This window comes from Leuciscus leuciscus, assembly GCF_965113295.1.
Source record: "Leuciscus leuciscus genome assembly, chromosome: 25".
NCBI classification, from domain to species: domain Eukaryota; kingdom Metazoa; phylum Chordata; class Actinopteri; order Cypriniformes; family Leuciscidae; genus Leuciscus; species Leuciscus leuciscus.
This window is the reverse complement of record NC_138724.1, coordinates 17425817-17449357: the sequence shown is the minus strand read 5'-3', so window position 1 is coordinate 17449357 and position 23541 is coordinate 17425817. Positions and strand designations below refer to the sequence as shown.

Here is a 23541-nt window from a genome sequence, read left to right as displayed (position 1 = left end):
TGATGAAAGAAGCAAGCCCTACATAGACTGATTAAGAAAGAGAGAGAGAGAGAATGATAGGAGGAGACAAGACGGTCTGGTGGAAATGAACATAAAGTTTGTTTTCACAACAGTTCCAAAACATCATATTTCACAGACCTCACTATCACCATGGCAACCACACTATGCAAAGTAGGTTACTGAGGCGCTTCGCTGCAGAAAGGGGAGATGAACAAGGATATTTCCTCTGAAGAAAAAACAGTTAACAGTGATTTGTTTATGTTTAAATGTGTTCCCATGTCTAGTTTAATATGCAGTGACAACTATGTGAGCCATTCTTAGGATGATTTATCGACACAGAAACATTAAAGTCACCATGAAATAAAAATGGACAGTTCTTGTTTGTTTTTTTTATATTGCAGCATTTATGATAAATGATTAATCCATGTACATTATGTTCCAACATAATCTTCGATCAAAATAACTTCCCCTCCCTCCTCCTTCTCTTCTCTTCTGTTCTCTTTTATGATGTGTTTACTGGCTCGAGGGCGGGATCAACCTGTCACTCACATGAGATCGACCAATAGCAAACCACAACCATCCAATCAATTCCAGATGGACAAAATCAAGTCCTGCCCTACATTTGTTCTTGTTCGAGAAGCCGTTTCACTCGAATATATGCCACAATAGGGAAGAAAAGACTATAGCAACTTCCATTTTAATGCCGACTTTATGCATGTTAACATAATCGTGCTACAGCATGTTTTGCGTAGTAGAGCAACATTCTTAGTTATTGCCACAAAGTGTAATAGTTACATATTTTAAGCATTAAATGTTCAAAGACTACTTCTGTTTTGACGTGAACGCTTAATGTATGTGTAGAGTCGAATGTATAGCCTTTCAAAATATACTTGATTTGATGGCGTGCGCGAACACTAGAAAGTTTCATACTTGTACAGTGTCTGTGCACAGATGGAAGCTGCGATGGTCTTTAATTCCCTATTGTGACGTATATCTGAGTGAAACAGCTTCTCAAACAAGAAAAAATGTAGGGCGAGACTTGATTTTGTCTATTGGGAATTGACTGGATGGTTGTGGTTTGCTATTGGTCGATCTCATGTGAGTGACAGGTTGATCCCGCCCTCACACCGGTAAACACATCATCAGAGAAGAGAAGAGATGACACTGCAAGAGGGAGGGGAAGTTATTTTAATGTAAGATTATGAGGGCACAATAATTTTTTTTAAAAGTGCATAGATAAATCATTTACAGTAAATACTTCATAAAACAATGTGAGTTTGGAGGTGGGGTTATATGTTTGTCTGGCCAATAGCAGAAGGGGGTGTTAAAGGGAAACCTGTATGAAAACAGTCAGTATTTTTTCACATCTATCACATTTAATGTTAATAATATTCAACTGAAACATTGCCTGCCGAGTCAGAAAGCAGATGAAGAATTAGTCTGACACAGTGGGTCAAAGGGTAATCCCTCAAACATAAATAAACTCAGTCACACCGTTTTGTGTCAAGCACAGTCTTTCACAACACTGCAGAATCCCCAGTTGGATGGAGAGGCAAGATTTCCTATAATGTAACTAGATCAGAAGGCAAGTCATGAGAAGCTATTTTTACATGCCATCTGTATTGGCTGATAGAAATCAGACGTTGAGGAGGGGAGTCCAGATAGAGACCGATGAAATGTGGTTGTGTAATGTGAATGTGGATACATGCTGTCATCTGAGATAATAGGTGATCTTTATTATGAGAAACCATAATAGTTCATTATAGTATGTAATGAAGAGTCATAAACAGACTTCACAACACCTTTCATTTTCTTTTAACCCCTTTTACTCTCACTTTATGCTTGAGCATTTGGATCTGTCAGAGGACAACCCCAATGTTTATTTTTATATTCTAAGTATGAAACCAATTAAGAAAATAATGAGATAAAGATAAAAGTACAGATGCTTATTTTGCTAATCATAGTGACAATATAATTGAGCTTTAAGTCATGTTCTCACTTTTTTAGTATTCATACTTTTTAGCCACACTGTAGTCTTGTATTTTTTTCCACTTTTTTCTTCACAGCTCATTAACATCACTTTCCCTTTTTTTAGCACTTTTATTTTTTATCATTTCATATTTTTCATAAAAGTGTCTGTATACAATTGATTGGCTGATCTCTAAACGTCTAAACAGCACAACAAGAGACAAGGAATTCAATGTTATAAAGTTTATTTATATAACTATGAAAGAAAGTATGAAACAAATTAACAAAGATAATAGTCAAATTGAAGTATAAAGCTTTTTTTTCTCTTACATACAGTGATAGTGACTTTACAAGTCCACAGTGTCAACAGAACAATTCTCTAAAAATCACTATGTTATAACAAAATAATCTGCGAATAAATATAAGATACATTTGAAAAGTACAATAATTTGCTCCTCGTCGACTTCATTAGTAAGTTCACCATTCTGGCAGACTTGGACATCAGGGTTTAAAACCTTGTCTGAATGCGGATTATTTTCTGTAAAAATACATCTCAGTACCTCTCTGTTGTACCTCTTTTAGTTTGTTCAGCAATGAATTATAACAAAATGTGTCTACATCCTGCCCAGCAGTGGAGGACCCATTCGACTGTGCAATCTTAAGCAGGCACGAGGGATATGAATAACATCAGTCTATTAAAATGAAATCGGAATCATGTTTCTAGTCAAGTCCATTACAGATGAAACCTCACCGGTCCTCGAGTCTCGTACGATAAAAAAAGGAATTTGCGTAAGTGTTTATGTGGATTCTGAAATCTTCCAATGTGCTACAACTTTGCTCTTGCAGAGGTACACAATTATTGTGCCAGCGTTACTCGACTGGAATCTGCACGTTTAAGATGCATATCATAACTACTATAGATTGACGGATGTGAATGAGGAATTTAACAGGAAGATATGTGCGAAATGCATTGAATTCCAGTCCTGTCATCCTTCCTCTCTTCTCATTGCGCCGAGTCTGAGTCGCTGGAGTCCAGACTAGCCTGTGCAGACTCGGTGCGGCAGCTCTGTGTGGATCCCGCGTGGTGCAAGGTCTGTGTGCTTCTCCTGAGACTCTCCAGGGACTGAAGGAAGGACCGTCTGGCCCGCTCTTCCTCCATAGGTGAAGCCCCTTCCTCCTCCACTTCTGCGATCTCTGCAAAAGTCACCGGCTGGGTCTTGAAGCGGGCGTCTCGGGGCCGCCGGGGACGGTTTCGACCCCGGGCCAGACACTTGGGGACCGGTAGCTGCTGGGGAAACTCCTCCATGGCCGATGCCAAGACGTGTGCGGGTAGAACGGCGAATCCCACCGTCTCCATCGGACGGGAAGCCATGTATCTGGATGGCAAGGGCTGGCCGTTCGTCTTCTGAGATGTTAGGAGAGCCTTGCAATTCTCCAGGTTTCCCTGTGGTGAAGGTTTTAAAGCAGCTTTCTCTTTTCCCTGTATCCTTCTTGACAGAAGGTGACGCCAACAAACAGCTTGAGACTTCCAGAAGACACTCGAGGTGAATATCGGTTCACTCTGTCTGTATCTCTGTCGTTTCTGAGCGTGCCACTGACAGGGATGAACCAGCTCAGGCTTTTATACGCTTCACTCCCCTAACGCTCTGGCTCCGCCCACCCACTGAGAACAGTCATGGTTCCGGCTGCCATACCAGTCCCTCCAAATCAGATCCTTGAAATAAACGCCAGCTAGAGAGGGAGTTGGGAAAGAAGAGGTGGGAGGGGCAGGAGAGAAGAGGATATGTGCAGATCTAACAGAGGGAATCAGAAAAGGGAGAAATAAACCAATGGCCAGGAGCAGAAAAATAGGGAGTGAGAGGACATGGGCAAGAGAAGAGAGGAACAAAAGCTTTGGAGAAATCTATAAATCATATTATACAAGGGGGTCAAATTCAGAAAACCACATTGAAATAAAAGGAAATTTTGCGTAAAGAAAATTAAGCTGTTTTAGGACGTTACAACTATTTGGATTGCAATACTGCTTTAATTAAAATGAAACACATTTTTCCTTGAAATTCTCATTAGTGTACTATGTCTGGTCTTTTTGTTTCCAATTGCCAATATTCTCAATTAATTACTGTTATACTGTTAAAAAAATAAATAAAAAATGTGCCCAAAAATTGTATCCAGTTCCAAACCTACTGCCATGATATGTGCTTTACAATAATAATAAAAAAAAATCTCTTCATTTTACTGTTCAGAGAATAATTTTTAGCTTTGCAATAGTTTTAACCGCAAATAAACATAATTGTCATGAAAACGAAATGCAAAAAATACTGGAAAACAGCCTACATTTTATGCATAATAATACTTTTTTTATTTTGATATCAACCGCCTAGCAACACCCTAGCAACCACCCAAAATACCTTAGCAACCACCTAGAAACACCCTAGCAACCGCCTAGCAACCACCCAAAATACCTTAGCAACCACCTAGCAACAACATAGCAACCACCCAGAACACCCTAGCAACCGCCTAGCAACCACCCAGAATACCCTAGCAACCGCTTAGCAACACCATAGCAACCACCCAGAATACCCTAGCAACTGCCTAGCAACACCATAACGACCACCCATAACATCCTAGCAACTGCCTAGCAAAAAACATTCTGGTCCAAACTTTCTCAAGCCAACTTAAAGTTTGTCTCGACGAACTTTCGCATCTAGTTGTATTTATTATTATAATATTTTTAATACAATTTATTTTGATGTGACTTTTTGTGAAATTCACATGTACAAGTAAAATAATGATATAAATCCAATTTAAAAATAGAAAACAGAATATAAAATAGAATATCTAAAAATGATATACATAATATAAAAATGATATATATATATATATATATATATATATATATATATATATATATATATATAATAAATTAATTTATATATATCATTAATTTATATATATATTTATATATATAAATTAATGATATATATAAATTAATTAATTATTATATATATATATATAAAATAATTAATTAATTTATTTATCAATAATTAATTAATTATTTTATATATATATATATATATATATATATATATATAAAATAATTAATTAATTTATATATATCATTAATTTATATATATATATATATTTTTTTTTTCTTTAATGGTTTAATATTACATTTGTTTTATTATAATGACATATATTTTTATTGAATAGTTTTTTCTTAAATTGGAGAATCTCACATCTAGAATACATATAACTAAAGGAACTTGAATGATGAAGCCATTGCTAGTCGGCCAGATAAGGACAAGGACATGGAGGGTTGATGATGACTATCTATGAACTATTTTTCTCCTTTACTAGAGGTGTCGTGAGCTCAGCGACATGCACACGGCAAGAATCTCACCAAGCAGTGCCACGACCATGATCTCACCACCATAATGAGTTTCACCAACTCTCACTTTACTCTTACTCAGTCTCTTCATTTGCCATTCAGATCTGTCATTAACCCTCAAATCATCCATGTCAGGCATGTCTGATGAACCCAGAGACATTTTGGGAGCCATGTGTGAAATGATAGGGGCTGGATATTGTGACGTAACACACAGTGGCAGTCCCCATTTGTCATGGACCCTGAGGATGACCCATTAAAAGCAAAACAGGAAACCCTAACGGTCCCATCTCACTCTCTCCATCACACTCCTATCCCATATTTCAGATGTCAAGGGGTTACCGTAAAGTCTACTCTAAGTAACGTCTATTTTGGGCAGAGAGTCACTCAGACACTTGCAGACAGGCACGTTCATCCACCCGCTAGGGTATTATCAATCAGGTGACATCATATAATGATGTCAAGGACAACTACACAAACCACGTGTTGTAGGAACGCCTTGGTTGATTAATAGCTTGTTTCTGGCCTAAGCAGTACATCAGAAGAGATGTACTTGACAGCAACGAGGGTTAAATCACACGTACTATACCCTCTTTATGTACTATGAATCTAAACAATACCATAAAAACAATCAAGAAATACAATGGTCTCCATCTATGTAAACACAGCGATGTGTCAGTCAAAGAGATGAGAGATGTTTTAGCCGTAACCCTCTATACCTGCATGATCAGCAACAGCTGCTGGTATTTTGAACACTTTAAATAAATACGGCACGGGACAGCTGGGTAATCCTGAACAAACTTAACAGTAGACAGGATTTTAGGAGCCTCTCTTCAACCTCAAGATCGAACCCCTTGCCGATGACACCAATGTTGCAGAAGCAAGCAAATGGTTTATAAATCAAAACAGTCTCATGACTCATTTTGTCAAATTTGAGCTAAATCTAAATCTTAATTGTACGTTTTTACACTGGTTAGTTTTAGTTTAGGATTACAGTTGCTTACCCTTTTTATTACAAATTGCATGTTTTCCTACGAAACACATTGCATGAATATATGTACCAAATTTATACTTACTTACGGTGTCTTGTGATATCGGATTATTCAAATTTTCTCATTCTAATTTTCTCATTCTAATTATTTTACATTTTTAAAATGTCTTTAATTACATGATTTTTTATTAGGGTTTCAAGCACGTAGGCCTATTGTAATTGTTAGAATTTCCAAGGATCAGCATTGTCCCCTAAAAGTGATCGGGCAGACCAAACCGTAAGCCATAGAGACTTGAAACTTTGAGGAATGGTAGTACTCACACCATCTACAACATCATCAAGGCTCATCCCAATCGGCCTAATGGTGGCGCTACAGCGATCAAAAGTACTTAATGGCTCATAACTCAACCATTCGTCACAGACTCAAGCGTCTTATATCATTGGAATCCAATTAGCTCAAGGTAAAAGATTTTTTTTTGCGAACTAGTCCTAGGTTTTCAAAATTACGAAATTTCGATTCACGTCCATGATGGGATGCCAAAACGTCTATGTGGGCATGACCACTTTTACTTAAACGGCTATCCCTCTTGAACAGAATGAGATAATTTCACCAAACTTGAAAATTTACCTTTGCAATTTTCCTATGTAAAGGATTGTATACCACTCCATTTTTCTCCTCATTGTAAGCAACTTTGCCTCTAGGACCACCACTGTCAGTTGAATCAACTGTTAAATATTGGATATTATTTCAAAAACATATTTCGCGAACTAGTCCTAGTTTTTTGGCTCAACTTCGATAACTGTTAAAAAGCTTTAAACCATATATTTCCTTGGTAAATTGTCTGTTTTGGCTGTAAATGGTATTTTCCATCTATGAGGTTGTTACAGGCTTGCTAAATAAAACAGAATACCTTTTTGCATGTAAAGGCCTTAAAGCGCTTGAACCCAATAAATAACTTCTTGCAGCCAACTTAACATATTTTGTTAATTAAGTATATTTAAATTAAATTCGTTTTTTTGTATTTTTATTTTCTTAAAAAAAAAAGTTTGAAAAAGCAAGAAGATCTGAGTCTGAAGATTAGTCTGTTTTTCACCAATTGAAATTCACCAATTCACCATTTTAATCATATTAATGATAATGCTATATTAAATGAAAATATATTATGGGCTAAATTGTAAAAAGACCTGGAAAAGTCATGTTAATTTATAAAATCTTAAAATGATTTTATCGGGTAGAAATCGGTATATGCAAGTAAAAAATGTTTTAATTAATCACAAACAACTGGAAGAGTCATGTAAATTCATTGGTAATAAAAAGTGTAAACCCACAAGAAAATTCGGTTATTTAAACAATTCTAATTTTCACTTTAATTTTATTACAAATTGTATTTACCTCATTTAAATATTGTCTAGTGAGGGGCCTTGGAATCTAAAAGGTTGAGAACCTCTGGCCTTACTGATGGGGTTGAGGGGGTATATAAGACAAAAAAGGAAAACAGGTTTATAGAACACAAAAAGTATTACATTTTTTTACATATCAATATCATTTGCTAGATCAAACTGGACACGTATTGAACCATTACATTAAATGATAACATTCAGCAACAAAGCAAAACATATATCCCCATAACAATAACTCCCCATGCTGGCTCAGGGCCACTGCGGCTTGATTCAGTTTGTGTCTGTGTTTATGAGGAGCATAAACAAATTTGTTGTCACATTAAGAGGTCTGTCTGTTAACATAATTAAAAAAAAAAGGTGAAAATACCACCGAGCCACTTTATTTTCCATGGACTTGGCCTCATTACAGGGGACGAAAAGCCATATATTTATAGCACAACATGGACACATTCCCATGTAGGCCACTCGCTCGACATAACATCCAAAATTAGCAGAGGCAACATACTGACTTCTCAAACACGGACCAAAACATTTCACTCCTGTAATGGATAGCACATAAACATAAGTTAAATATTACCTCAACAGGTTATTTATAACCAACTCAAACAAGTCAATATATTTGAGGATGAGAAGTATAAAACTATGTATGCGAAGTATGCTAGAACTTTGATTACTTGAAATGAGATGATACTATTTTTGTCTAAATTAATTGTAAAAAAAAACTAAAAACCAAAGTCAAATTGTTTTAAATGCTAACTTAATTTATGCATCACACCATTATAATGTACAGTATGAAAAATGGATACTAATTTTGAGATTTGAGAGTCTTATAAATGTTTTAATAGAGTGTTAGATGACGGCAAAGGTAATCTAAATGTAAAAATAGAGAAAATGAGCATGAACAATTAAATATCCATTCAGATACTGATAAATCTGATAACTGATATGGTACCGATATATTGAGAATGCCCAGATGTAAACAGTCAGAAATTAGATATACGTCAAGCAAGATAATATCGGGGCCTAAAAATGGATTCTCCACAAAGCAATATTTAGTCCATCTCTTCCTGTAAGTAATGAAACAAATGACAATTAATTAGCTCTGTTGCACTCTGCATTGTGGAAGTAAACATAATCCTTATCTAAATGGTGGTGAGTGCAATGTACTCGGAAGGGATGTTGTTTTTGTTCCAGAGTTCTGCTGGGAAAAGGAGGAGTTTTCCCCTAAGACAGAGGGAGTCCTGGGTCTTAGTATTGGTGGGAATGAAAAGACAGGCCTTGACTTCAACAGACACAACACTGCCCAAGTCTAATGGATTTGTGCCACCGCCGCACATGTTGCTGTTAGCCTTATGCGTCTAGACTCGTGATGCAGCTCTCTGATCTGAGAATTAGGAGGAGTGGGAATGTGTCTTCATGAAGCTCAAGCACAGGTCAGCCAAGCGAGATAAAAAGTTGTGTACTTTGTAAGTAGTCATTCAACAGATGCTTCAATCCAAAGCCACTTTAAGCTTGTTTGTTGCTCATGTCAACTCTAATCTCTTATTGAAAAGAAACAACTTCCACCCCTTTGGTTCCAAGTTTAACTCGTATGACAAAGAGGGGACGGGAGGCATGGTTTGCATGACTCTGATGTAACATGACAGCAGACCCTTGCGGTTGGACACAAGGGACCGTTTCCAGTTCTGAGGCAGGTGCTGAAAACAAATCCATGTGGTCTTGCTAACCAAGGCCACTGAAAGGCTACTGGGAGAGAGGATCCTGGCAGGACACGGGTTATTGGACTTCTCAAACATGCTGTTTTTCTGTTGGTTATGATCCCAGTGCAATTGAGAAATGTTGAAAGCATACTGGACACTAAGCCAAAAGTGTATTTAAAGGGGCTCTGGAAAGAGGTACCATGAAGGTTTTAAAGAGTGTCATCTTGAACATCCATCTATGGTAAAGGGTTAGTTAACCCAAAAATAAAAATCCTCTCATCAGTTTTTCACCCTCATGTCATTCCAGACCAGAACAAACCTTACTGGTTCTTGCAGAAACTCAAAGGTGTTTGCGCGACACACGAGAACAAACCTCATTGGTTCTTGCGGAAACTCAAAGGTGTTTGCGCGACACATGAGAACAAACCTCATTGGTTCTTGCGGAAACTCAAAGGTGTTTGTGCGACACACGAGAACAAACCTCATTGGTTCTTGTGGAAACTCAAAGGTGTTTGCGCGACACATGAGAACAAACCTCATTGGTTCTTGCGGAAACTCAAAGGTGTTTGCGCGACACACGAGAACAAACCTCATTGGTTCTTGCAGAAACTCAAAGGTGTTTGTGCAACACACGAGAACAAACCTCATTGGTTCTTGCGGAAACTCAAAGGTGTTTGTGCAACACACGAGAACAAACCTCATTGGTTCTTGCAGAAACTCAAAGGTGTTTGTGCGACACACGAAAACAAACCTCATTGGTTCTTGCAGAAACTCAAAGGTGTTTGCGCGACACACGAAAACAAACCTCATTGGTTCTTGCAGAAACTCAAAGGTGTTTGTGCGACACACGAAAACAAACCTCATTGGTTCTTGCAGAAACTCAAAGGTGTTTGCGCGACACACGAGAACAAACCTCATTGGTTCTTGCAGAAACTCAAAGGTGTTTCCTCATTGGTTCTTGCAGAAACTCAAAGGTGTTTGCGCGACACACGAAAACAAACCTCATTGGTTCTTGCAGAAACTCAAAGGTGTTTGTGCGACACACGAAAACAAACCTCATTGGTTCTTGCGGAAACTCAAAGGTGTTTGCGCGTCACGAAAACAAACCTCATTGGTTCTTGCAGAAACTCAAAGGTGTTTGCGCGACACACGAGAACAAACCTCATTGGTTCTTGCAGAAACTCAAAGGTGTTTGCGCGACACACGAAAACAAACCTCATTGGTTCTTGCGGAAACTCAAAGGTGTTTGCGCGACACACGAGAACAAACCTCATTGGTTCTTGCAGAAACGCAAAGGTGTTTGCGCGACACACGAGAACAAACCTCATTGGTTCTTGCAGAAACGCAAAGGTGTTTGCGCGACACACGAGAACAAACCTCATTGGTTCTTGCAGAAACTCAAAGGTGTTTGCGCGACACACGAGAACAAACCTCATTGGTTCTTGCAGAAACTCAAAGGTGTTTGCGCGACACACGAGAACAAACCTCATTGGTTCTTGCAGAAACGCAAAGGTGTTTGCGCGACACACGAGAACAAACCTCATTGGTTCTTGCAGAAACTCAAAGGTGTTTGCGCGACACACGAGAACAAACCTCATTGGTTCTTGCAGAAACTCAAAGGTGTTTGCGCGACACACGAGAACAAACCTCATTGGTTCTTGCAGAAACGCAAAGGTGTTTGCGCGACACACGAGAACAAACCTCATTGGTTCTTGCAGAAACTCAAAGGTGTTTGCGCGACACACGAGAACAAACCTCATTGGTTCTTGCAGAAACTCAAAGGTGTTTGCGCGACACACGAGAACAAACCTTATTGGTTCTTGCGGAAACTCAAAGGTGTTTGCGCGACACACAAGAACAAACCTTATTGGTTCTTGCAGAAACTCAAAGGTGTTTGTGCGACACACGAAATCACTTATGGGTCATTAAAAATAGCTTAATTTGTGTTTTGAAGATGAATGAAAGTTATATTTGTTTGAAACGACCTGAGGGTGAGTAAATGATGACAGAATGTTCACTTTAAGTTGAACTGTCTCTTTAACTGAGCACAGGATTTGTTTCTCAGTAAGAGCTGAGAAGAGTTGTTGCACAATGCACACACTATTTACCCTAACCCAACAGATCTCCCTGCACACTCTGGGAATGAAACTTATAACAAAGTTAATTGTAGTGGAAAAATTAATGGCCAGTGATCCCATAACACAGCGAGGGTCCCTGCATTCCAGAACAGAAGCACCATTTCCATGTGCAGGTCAGCCTTTATGGGGAAGCTCTGAAAGGCATTGCATTGCCAGCCAAGCAGAAAGGAACACCAAGTAACTCAAATTAAAGAGCTCCGACAAATCACTGAAGTCACAAGCAAGAGCAAGAGATTCACGGTTTGCAGTGTCTAAACATTTTGCAGTTCTCTGGATATTTGGCATTTGGAATTGCCAAAATGGTTGCTTTCGTTTGATGGCGTTCCCATATTTAAGGATATTTTCTTTAAAAGAGTGACATACAGTAACAGCCCCCTATCTGAACCTTTGTGCCTTGAACTCCAGGGAATGAATATGCACAAATTTAAAAATAGACTCAAGAAAAGTTTTAAACGGTGAGTTATATAATATTTGTGTTTTCTTTGATAGCATGGCTGTTTATTGTTAAACTTCCACCGAGTTAACATGGTCTTCGTCTCTCGAGGTTGGTGGTAATGTGTGTGGACACAGAGACATCCATTTAGCTCAACCAACCACACAAGGACTCGACCGTGACTCATCGATTATGTGATGAGGATCTTACCAACCATCTGCACAGAAAACATGGGATACGTGTTGTTTCCAAACGTCTTGGAAAGACTGGCAGCCCTTCAAAAATATTATAAACCTCATAATATAATAAATACATATATAAAGGACATGGACAGTTTTCTAGTGTTTGTTGAAAAGGCTAGTTTTGAATATTTTTTACATCACCCATGTGTAATTTTAATTATAAAATTGTATAATTATATAATTATGAAGATATGCACAATGGTTCAAGTTGTTTTGAAAGAAATTAATTATTTTGTTCAACAAGGATGCATTTAATTGGTCAAAAAATATATTTATAATAAATTAAAAAAAGATTCATCAAAGAATCCTGAATTTTTTTTGCATGATTTTCATACAAATATTAAGCAGCAAAAATGTACAATTAAGTTTTCAAACTTTCAAATAATAAGAACATTTATTAATAACCGAGTACCAAATCATCATATTAGAATGATTTCTACGTGACACTGAAGACTAGAGTAATGATGCTTGTATTATGTTTATTATTGTATATGCTTGATTGTATTAATCTCTCAAAATATGACTTATTTGTACAGTATTTTTAATCAAATACATTCAGCCTTTGTGAGAAGAAGAGACTTTTTTTTAAAGCAAAAAAATTATTAAAAAATCTTACCGACCCCAAACTTTTAAACGGCAGTGTAACTAAACCCCATAATGACATTGAACAAATGTTTGTAATTCAGTTTTATTCACCACAAGCTATAAATTGAAAAAATTGCAGAACATGCAATATTTAAACAGCAATTTACCTATAAAAAGAGCCTTTGGGGGGAGTTTATAACTGAAATATGAGCCACTTGGCACCATTTATTTGACATTCTCCAACGTCATAAACAAATAAAACCTGTAATTCTTTCTTGTAACAAAAGCTATTTTGTGGACAACTGCTGTGAGAAAATAATCATTTATGTAAACAAAAATACAATAATGCCAGTCAAGTTTATCATCGTTCAGGTCTTTGACTGAAAGTGAACCTAAATAAATAACTAAATTGAACAGAAAGGATGTGTTTAACAGTATAGTCTGTGAATGAGACAGACCTCTTCAGATCTCTTCAACCCTGCGGTCTCTTCTCTCAGCGATCATCTCACAGATCTCCAACTGGGACTCTCTGGCTCTGGGTATATGGTGCGGAAAGTGAGATTTATCCGAGGCCCGCGGTCATGGTACTCCTTTGCGACCTGGTGCTATTCAAAAAAACATTAATAAATGTTAAAACTGCACTCACAATGAGGCAATGTAGCCAATAAACCAACTTAAATAAGGTTAATCAGCATTGGCGTCCTCCTCTAAAGACAGCGGTGATGCATGATATGTATTTAATATTTCAAATACACGATTACACATGGTGTCATGTATATTTGGACAGACAGATGATAAAGAATGTAGCTTGACTATGCAAAAGTAGTATGTTTACATGCACAGATACAGTGTTGAATTGGTGCCCACAGTATTTTTGACGCAGAACGTCCCTTTGACAATTATGTAACAGCTTTCAAAGCCTATACAAATGTTGTGATCATTTTAAAGGAAACTTAGTTAACTTTATTTTGACAGGTCAATGAGAGTTATGTCAACCTAATAAGATCGCCTGAAAGCTTTTTGGCACAATCCGTGAGTGACCTTTCTTAAACGGTTCTGAGATGTCGCCATTAAATGTTTTTGACCTTTATCTATTCTTTGTGCCTCACCAAAGGCCTGTGGTTCTTCTTGGAGTCGGATTTCAAAAACAACTCTTAAACAGGATTAAAATAACTTCCAGCAGGTTTTTACATTAAAATGCAAAAAAACAACAACAACAAAAAAAAACATTTACTTTTCTAAGTGCACTCATCTACACTTTATGTATAAATGTATGGCGTCATGACATGTCATTTGACGATTAACTGCAACATAATCAATAGAAAATGTACAAAAATGCAAAATAACCCTGTTAAAGGTGCATTAAGCAACTTTTCATGTTAAAAATACCCGTTTTCTAACCCATACATGCTTAAACAATTGCCTGATGGGCTGAATGAGCCCTTCTCTGATCACTGAGATTGTCTCTATAATCCTGTACAGTAAAATAAATAAGAGGGATTCGGGTCGGAATTTGAGACTGGGCGTGACGTCATGCGCGTTCACGGCACGCTCACCTGGCTATGTCTGGCAGGTTTGTGTATTCGCAGCCATTCTCCGTAGAAGATGGATTCTAAGAGACCGGCTTGTAGTTCATTTCAAACACCAATGCAAACTCCACGTAAGATAAAAAAGAAAAGAAAACTTTTGTTGTTGCAGTTTTGCTTGCCGCCACAGGGGGCATAGTTCTGCAAAAACTCAGAGACTTGCGCAATGCACCTTTAAATGAAATTTTTAAAAAAAAATTAAAAAAGAAAGAAAAAGAAAAGAAAAGTGAAATGAGTTTTTAAACATGTAAAATAACTTGTTAAATAAAACTACGAAAAAGTGGGGGGGAAATCTGTTAAATGAAATTACAAAAATGTATATATATACAAATGTAAAGAACCATTAAATGAAATTAATTAAAAACCAAACTAAATTAACATTTTAATTTACATAGAAATGATAATACAATATTATGATATTGTGAATATCATAATATTGTATTAGCATTTCTATTATCATGAAAAGTCGAGTTTACATTTTACAGAAGCATGTTTGTGCTGAAAAGAGTGACTATCACGACTTAATTTAAATGAAAAGCATTGCATTGTTTTGTGATTTCTCTCCAGTGTCTGTAGTATTTTAGTGTTTTATTTTTTGCAAAGTCTTTCTTGGAAACACTGTCCGCTTCAGTATGCTGTGAAGAAACATGTTCATGTTCCCTCTTTATACAATTACACAGACTCTCAATGGCAAACGGTGTGACCGTTCCAGATCATCCCAATCACATGTGATCAGTTTTTTCAGAATGTATTGTAGAGCCAAAACAAAGGAACACTATCCCCCCCCCCAACCCAAACCCAAACCCAAACCCCAACACACTGATTTAGCCATTTTCAGCCTTTCTTCACAGTCTGGCTTATCAGCAGCGTTTTTAAAGCAGACTGTTATTAACTGGCAGCTTCGCCGCTCATTTTAGACTAAACAAATGCTCCTGCCAGTTCTTAGAATCACATTAAATCTCGAATAAACTCTCGGTAAAAGTTCTTGTAAATCGGCTCAAATGGTTTCCAGGAGGGTGATTCGATTTACTGATACTGATCTCGCCAAAGACACAATCACTTCACACTATCTAAAATACCAGTGAAATCTTAGTGTTTTTCTGCTCCCGTCTGAGCTTGTGGTGCGACTTAGCAAGAAAACAGTGCTTAGATTTCTGACTCTGGTTAACTGATTCTGTTGTGCTTATCAAAATCAGATCATTTCTTCAGAGCAGTACCTGCCAGTCCTCCTGTGTGCAGCCTTCCATGAGCAGGAGGGTCCCGTGGGCCAGCGGGATGCGTATGCGCTCCACATAGCTGTAGTCTCCATTGTCCTCCTGGAACACATACACCCAATTTACCATGACCTTCAATTCATTTAACATCCACACACAACATTTAGTCACCTGTTGGAAAACAAGCTCAAATAATGTTTTACAAACATTTTCCATTCTAAAAAGAAGGAGAAAATGACTAAATTACAATAGTGGCAGAAACTTTCACTGACACTGTAATCAGGATTCTGATAAAAGTATTAAGATTTGCCGTTTTTAAACTAGGGTTGCACTGATGTTCAAATTCTGACCGGTGCTGAACTCCAAAAATTTGATGAATTAAAACGGTAAATTCATAAAAAATAAAACACTAAAATAAATTCTACAGGTGAATTTAGGCAATACAACATTATACATGTACAGCATGAAAAATGGATATTCACTTATAGATTTGCTAAACATTACATTAAACCGTGTTATTTAATTATTAAGTGTTTTTTCTGATAAAAAATATTGTCTGCAAATAAAGCTAGTTGGTACAGCTGCACAATTTGGCCAAAACATTTGTGATTCTACATATAAATATGACTATAATAATAATAACAATAACAACAATAATAATATTTTGTATTATGATTAGTATTACCATTATGAGTTATTACTAAATCAAAATAAGAAATATTACTACTGTAATATTCCACTGTAAAAAAAAAATAAAAATTAAATTTTTTATAATAATAATAATACCGGCAATTATCATTTTTATTATTAGTATTATAATCACTAAATAAAAATAAACAAAAGAAAAATTATTACTAATGTAATAGTTCACTGTAAAATAAAAAATGAGATTTAAGAAATAATTAATCATAATAACTATTATTTATTTATTTATTTTACAGTACAATTGTTAAGATACAATAGTAATATTTATGGCTACAATAAATAAATCGATTAAATTTAACAATAACACTATTGACTTCAGTAGAGCTGCTTATAGCTGAATTAAACTCATTTTAAAATGATGAACTTTGCAGTATTGTTGAATTTAATTGGCTAAATTGAGCAGAATAATGACATCATTGTCTTTAACAGAGCTGCTTTACAATTGATTATGAATTTGCTTCATAATTGATCAATTTTGCGACATCACCACTGTTATTGAACTGAATCAACATTGAACTGAATTGAGTTAAATAATGACACTATCGTCTTCTGAAAAGCTGCTCATAGCTGAGTTGAATGAACTAACATTGTCTTAACTTTTTTCAGTTCAAATGTTAAACCATCAAGCTCTTGTCCGGTGGAAAACAGCAGATAAAGCTGCCAGCCATATCATGATTTTGGTTTTATTATGATTAATCGCGCTGCCCTAATGCATCGTGCATCATTGTGTAAACACCATAATTCCCATCATTTAAACCCTAGTATGACTGTGACGAGTTATAAATGGCCCATTCGCAGACTCACAGGAAGTGGCTGCTTTCGGAGACTGAACACTCTAGTGTCACCCAGACTCAGAGAGGCGATGGTGGGCTGGGGTCCTAATGAAGGCTCGCTGTCACTGTGCCAGCCAATACTGTCTTTACCGTCCCGGTACAGGTTACACAGCAATGAGTTGAACGTGTGGCCGCTCTTCTGCTCAACAGCCAGACGCAGAGAGCTAAGAATTGGAGGCCACTATAATACAAGAGAAATATGGAAAGAGATGCTTTAAAGGAACACTCCACCGTTTTTTTAAATATGGCTTATTTCACCTTCTTTCCTACATTTAGATAGGTGGGCAAATGCATTTTTGTCTCAGTGCATGCGTTGTTTTAGTTTGACAGGGTCGGCGCTAGCTTAGCTTAGCACAATGAATGGAATCCTTTGTTGCCAGCTAGCATGGCCTGAGTAAAAGTGATAAAAAAAAAAAAAATTATTAGGGGGAAGCCCAGGCGAAGCACTGCTGCTTAGGCGAAGCACTGCTACTTGGGCGCAGAGATATCACGCAACACATGAAATGTCAACATACCGGCGTGAATAGTAGCTGGCTATTTTTCCTACAGTACATGAATGGCAATGAACATGGCTAATTTTGTGAGAGACGAAGAGGGTGACTTCTCAGACAATCAAGAGCCAGAACCATACCTGAGTTTTCAAAAGATGAGCTGCGTGCTTTGGAAATAGAATGACAGGAGGAGGAGATTGCGTTCGCTCAACAGCCTGAGGACGTGAGGATGAGAGCCAACACGAACTGGTGGTGTGAATGTGGGGGAATATGCCAATCTATCCCGACTGAAATAGTGTCTGAGCTGTAGAGAGTGGGACATTTTTTGCCATCGATGACCAGGCTCAGCGCGTCAGATCAAGATGAGCGTGCCGGCAGTTGTCTCACAGTTACCGAGGATTTCACGGCGTTGATCCATCCTGCAGTAACTTTTACTCTATTTTTTTTCCCGGTGTGATAAAGTGAACTGGAAAAAAAGCCCCATGCCGAATGGACCAAATGGACAACTGTCCACAGAGTAAGTGATTATTTTAAACATGACGCATGTATAGATCGAAAAGTAAATGTGGATAGGAGCAGGCTTCACTCAATGTGTACACTCGTCAATTTTAAGAGTGCTGGCCTAGATAATTATAATACATGAAGTGGGAGAGAGGCCGCACTATGCTTAAATATATTTTTATTTTTATTTTTAGTTGCACAGACGCGTTTCAGCGCGTCTGTGTAAATAAAAATAAAAATATATTTAAGCATAGTGCGGCCTCTCTCCCACTTCATACATGTATAGATCGACCCATATTATACCTGTATTCACATTCACATATTATACCACATATTCACATTTCATGTGTTGCGTGATATCTCTGCGCCCAAGTAGCAGTGCTTCGCCTAAGCAGCAGTGCTTCGCCTGTGCTTCCCCCTAATATAATCCCAAGTCAATATCTGCCTAGGAAATCACCTAGTGTTAATCTGCATTGCTATTTGTACTCGTTGTGAATACGCAGGCCACAAGAAGTAATTAGGTGGGTTTTTAATTTTTTTATCACTTTTACTCAGGCCATGCTAGCTGGCAACAAAGGATTCCATTCATTGTGCTAAGCTAAGCTAGCGCCGACCCTGTCAAACTAAAACAACGCATGCACTGAGACAAAAATGCATTTGCCCACCTATCTAAATGTAGGAAAGAAGGTGAATAAGCCCTTTCAAAAAACGGTGGACTGTTCCTTTAAGATGTCATTCTTGTTTGCTCACTTGCTAATGTCAAAACAGCAGATCATACGATTTACCTGAGCATTGGCCTCCATAGTGGAGCGTGAATATGTGTATGGCAGTTCTCCATACCAACAAGTGAGTCTGGGTTCCTCATATGCATCACCTGAAGTGCAAAACACAATGAATATAAAGTAGGTTCTGCTATTTGTACTTTCAATACTGCGTAACATCTATTGGGAGTTTAAAGACAATTCATATCCAGTAATACTCAGTTACAGTTGGTAATCTGACTGCACTGACACTATTGAATGAGAACAAAACCTCAACTGAACTGAGCTGGATACTGAACTTAAACTGAATTGAATCAACAATGAATTGAATTGAGCTGATTAATGACACTGTTGTCTTCTATAGAGCTTGAAACTGAATTTGTTTCATAGTTGATACATTTCGCAACATCAGCACTGTTATTGAACTGAATCAACATTAAACTGAATTGAGTTGAATAATAGAATTAATAAATAATAGAATTATTTCTATTCTATTAATAATGACACTATCGTCTTCTGAAAAGATGTTATACAGCTGAAATTGAATTTGTTTCATAAATGATGAATTTAGTAACATCATCACTGTTATATTCCTATTTATTACTGTCAAGCTGCTTCAAAACTATCTGTATTGTATTAAGCGCTATATAAATAAATGTGACTTGACTTGATGATGTGTCGATCTTCAGCGCACCAAATAGGGGCTGAAAGTTTGCGTAACCAAAACATATTCGTCAAAACAAGTCTCGATCAGTCACAGTCATACGTGAACTACTCCTGATCCAAAGCAAATGTTTAAACATTTGGTATATTTGGGACTTTTGAAAAAAAATGATGTCGGTCCTGAAAGGTAAACAGACGAAAGAACTGGAGGCAGTGGCGTTCCTGCCAATTTACTGATGAAGAAGGACTGGAAAGAGTGAGTCACTGTGGAAAGTGTACTTCGTGAACACGTCTGAGTGGGACAGAGGCAGAATGTCATTATATGCTTATTTTCATTCTCCTGTTTAGCACCAAGGCTCAACGTATGTTCATATGCTACAGGAAAACATTGTTTTTGCTGCTTTTTCATTATTAAAATGAGCTAAAGCAACACAATTGCTGAACATTTGATCACTTATCAACTTAATTTCATTGTGTTCAGTCCACTTATATACTGTATTTAAAAATTGAGGCTTAAATCATTTGTGTTGGGACTTCATGAAACATTTTTGCTGCATTAACTGAAACTGCATGGGTTGATTCTTAGTTCCCAGCATGCTTTGCATAGAACTGAATTGAAAGAGTAAATGTTTAAATGAAGTGTTATTTTATGCATTTTTGAGTAAAGGCTTGATGTTCAGTTGGACATTTAAAGAGTTTCTGACTCACTTTTTGATAGACAAACTGAAATTTCTAAGGCCTTTTTTTTTTTACTGATTTTCATAAAGTAAACATAATAATAACTTTCATATTGTTAGTAATTCAAGATGAGCACTTACTGGACTGAGGAAACTTATGTTTACTTGATTATCCATCTTGGAATAATGTTAAATAATGAATAATGTTAATTAATGAGTGTCAATTATAACCCTTCAAGCTTTTGAGAGATGTTTATTTGTGCATCTCTCATTTATCATAGCATTATAAGTTTTGCCTCCACAACGAAAACTACAGAGCTACTTTGATCATAAGACTAAGACATTTTATTGGGAGATATAGAGTGACAACTGATATTTATTTGCATTTTATGAAAGTATTCTGCTATACTGTTAAAAATATATTATTGATTTTATTACAAGCTATCAGAATTTCATCATACTTTTTGACCATATAAATATCAGCAAATGCACCAAATTGCATTTTTTTTTTGCTCGGTTTGGGCCTTAGAATAAAATTAAGGTGCTTTTCCTCCTCAAGTATGAGCTCTATATGAGCTATATCATACTATACGAGCCAAAAAAGCCTGATGCACCACATTTTTTTTCAAGATGTTTTTAATATTTTGTCTAAAGGTTCAATAATTGTTTTTACGTTCAAAGAATTTGATTTTCTGACTATTATTTTAATGTCAGGCTTTACGGGGTTAATCTTGAACATAATCTCCAGAGGTTAAAACACTATTTCCCCTTCCCCAATTTACATGTGACTTACCCATCATCCTAAAATTGGTCTTTTGTGACCAGGGCAGTTCAGCGAGCAGCTTACTAAACATCCAGTCTGCCTCCTCCTGCTGTAGGAACCCCGGTATGAGCCGCAGTCTGGCCAGAAACACAGTAAACAATCACCTAAATGCAGGAAATGTTCTTTTGAAGGTGATTTTTTTTTAGTTTATGCTACTCTAAACTGAGTATTCTTACCGGGACACACCAGTAGGCCCCTGACTAATCTCATAGTCACCGGCATTTCTGGGAAAAAGAAAAAAACAACACAGTGAATATATATATATATACGTGGCATGTCAATCAACAGGGTTTTATTGCTTGAAAGTGCCTTGTACTGAGTCACTCACTCGATCAATTTCTCTGCAGGAATCTCTCTGATGGGCTGACAAAAGACACAGGATAAATTAGAGACACTTAGATGTGAGCACTGTCCAAGAAAACAGCATATAAAAGCTACAGAACGGCTCTTACGTCAGGCTGATTGAACTCAAATGATCGCGGTCCGTATTTCCACGACCCTGACTGGACATCTTTAGCTGAAACTTAGAACACAAATCATATTAATTTAATGAACCATTCAGGAATCACACTTATCACTGTAACAAAATGAACAGAAGCAGAAAACAATACACTGATACACTGTACTACACCTATATTGCCTGCTTTGTCTTCTGAAGTGCATTTATAAAGTTAGTCAGTGTTTTTTTAAACAAAGCAAAAATCCAATTACGTTTTATATAAACTTTCATACTTTCTCTGACCCTTGTATTTAAACAGGCTGTTTTTGCTACTGTACCTTTAAGATTTCTATATGTAAATGATCTGTTTATGATGATTGTATTGGGTATTGGCAAAAGTTTACAGTGTGGGTATTCAAGGGTTTTTTTGAACAATGAATTTCCATGACTTTTCCAGTCATGTAATCATTTGGGGAAATTATTTATTTAATCATTTATGTTAATAATAATATAATTTACTAAACTCTTAATTTAAAAATAAAAAATCATTTATTTATTAAAGTTTCCATTACTTTTTCACAACCTCTCAGCTTATTTGATATTACTGCTTAAGGATTTTGGAAAATCATTTATTTGATCATTTATGTAAACAATCATAAAAAAAAAAAATCTAAATCATTTGCTTAATCACTTGATTTAAATGGAAAATCAAGTTTATATATAACTTTTTCTTTTTTAGATTGTATTGATTTACATGACTATTCTACAACTTTTCAAAGATTTTTGAAAATCATTTAAGTAAAAAAAAAAATCAAATAAAAATAATTTTCTCAATAACTTAACTTGCATAAAAAAAATCCCTTGTTTAATCTAGTTTCAATGACTTTTTAAGATTTTATGAATTTCCATGATATTTCCACAACTTTTCATTTTACTGCACAAGGTTTATTTAATTTTACAGAAGAAAAAAAAAATCATAGAAATAAAAAATGATTTATTTAATCACTTTTCAACTACCCTTTTCAAGATTTTATTGATTTCTATGACTTTTACAGGCCTGGAAATCACATTTATTCTCTCAAGACTGTAAAAACATGTTGTGGAATACTAAACAGATGTGAATATGTAAATACTGTATATGTCATTCCAATTTTTTCTTTTTTTTACTATTTATATTACATGTTATAATAAGTATTGGAAAGCTGTCATACCAGTTGGCTGTTGTGGTTTGTGAAGAGGTTTGGCCCAGGAGCCCTGGACCCTCGCTCGCTGCCTTTTATCACTCATCAAAAGCTAAAAAATTATCTGACAAGACAAAAACATATGACGTCCGTGGGCTTTAGTACCTTAGAAGGACACACAAATATATATTTTTTTTTCATCCCAGTTTTACAAATGATACATAGGATTTTGCTGCCATCTTCAGGTATTTTCAGCAAATCACTCATTAAAGGATATCACTCCTATTTCATTCTTGAATGTGGTTATGGGTCAGTTTTTAAAACCAATCACTTCAAAAGTAAGATGAGCATATAGAGAGCCATATTATAAATGCATAAGCATGTTTAATGTAAACAGACTGATGACATCTAACGTTATACTTACGAGTTACATTTTCACACTTCCTAGAGAGCGACATGTTTTAATAACTGTTTAATAACCTGATAGCTGTCCCAAACATTTACACTTTCAATAATACTTACACACAGTCGTTTCGAGTCGATTTTTCTCGTTCTTCAACGCGTTTGAACATTTGTGTAATGTAATACAATCAGTTCTGGTGTTCATCGAAACGTGTCCGGGTTACTACAATGACCGATGAAATATGTCCTACCTTCAGATGATCGTTCCTCCCCCTGCCTTCTGTAAGTACACTGCTATTTGAATATATAATATTCATCATTAAATATGTATTTGCATCATTAATATAATATTGTATATTTGTTTAAAAAGCAACACTAGTGCTATAGATAACCTACTAGACTTTCTATTTGTTTTGTAATAT

At 36.3% G+C, this 23541-nt stretch overlaps 3 protein-coding genes across 6 annotated transcripts; 1 reads left to right on the top strand and 2 right to left on the bottom strand.

The window, feature by feature from the left end:
- Positions 1 to 2196: 2196 nt before the first annotated feature.
- On the bottom strand, positions 2197 to 3609 carry cUnh11orf96 (chromosome Un C11orf96 homolog). The gene has a single exon (XM_082159881.1). The coding sequence runs from the start codon at positions 3338 to 3340 to the stop codon at positions 2972 to 2974; it is 369 nt and encodes a 122-aa protein (XP_082016007.1). The 5' UTR covers positions 3341 to 3609; the 3' UTR covers positions 2197 to 2971.
- Positions 3610 to 5133: 1524 nt separating this feature from the next.
- LOC309490431 (uncharacterized protein) lies at positions 5134 to 12783 on the top strand. 3 transcript variants are annotated; one of them, XM_082159595.1, is made up of 2 exons: positions 5134 to 10331; positions 10420 to 12783. In XM_082159595.1, the coding sequence occupies exons 1-2, from the start codon at positions 9741 to 9743 to the stop codon at positions 11383 to 11385; spliced, it is 1557 nt and encodes a 518-aa protein (XP_082015721.1). In that variant the 5' UTR covers positions 5134 to 9740; the 3' UTR covers positions 11386 to 12783. The 3 variants fall into 3 exon arrangements, with proteins under 3 accessions (XP_082015721.1, XP_082015722.1, XP_082015720.1); XM_082159596.1 differs by having other exon boundaries at positions 5134 to 10385; positions 10580 to 12783; XM_082159594.1 differs by having other exon boundaries at positions 5134 to 10385.
- A 144-nt stretch (positions 12784 to 12927) lies between these two features.
- Positions 12928 to 23379, bottom strand: alkbh3 (alkB homolog 3, alpha-ketoglutarate dependent dioxygenase). 2 transcript variants are annotated; one of them, XM_082159597.1, is made up of 10 exons: positions 23240 to 23379; positions 22748 to 22841; positions 21550 to 21620; positions 21426 to 21460; positions 21274 to 21321; positions 21068 to 21174; positions 18959 to 19047; positions 17153 to 17362; positions 15647 to 15745; positions 12928 to 13448 (listed from the first exon to the last, which is right to left on the bottom strand). In XM_082159597.1, the coding sequence occupies exons 2-10, from the start codon at positions 22821 to 22823 to the stop codon at positions 13344 to 13346; spliced, it is 840 nt and encodes a 279-aa protein (XP_082015723.1). In that variant the 5' UTR covers positions 22824 to 22841; positions 23240 to 23379; the 3' UTR covers positions 12928 to 13343. The 2 variants fall into 2 exon arrangements, with proteins under 2 accessions (XP_082015723.1, XP_082015724.1); XM_082159598.1 differs by having other exon boundaries at positions 22748 to 22829; positions 23240 to 23331.
- Positions 23380 to 23541: the final 162 nt, after the last annotated feature.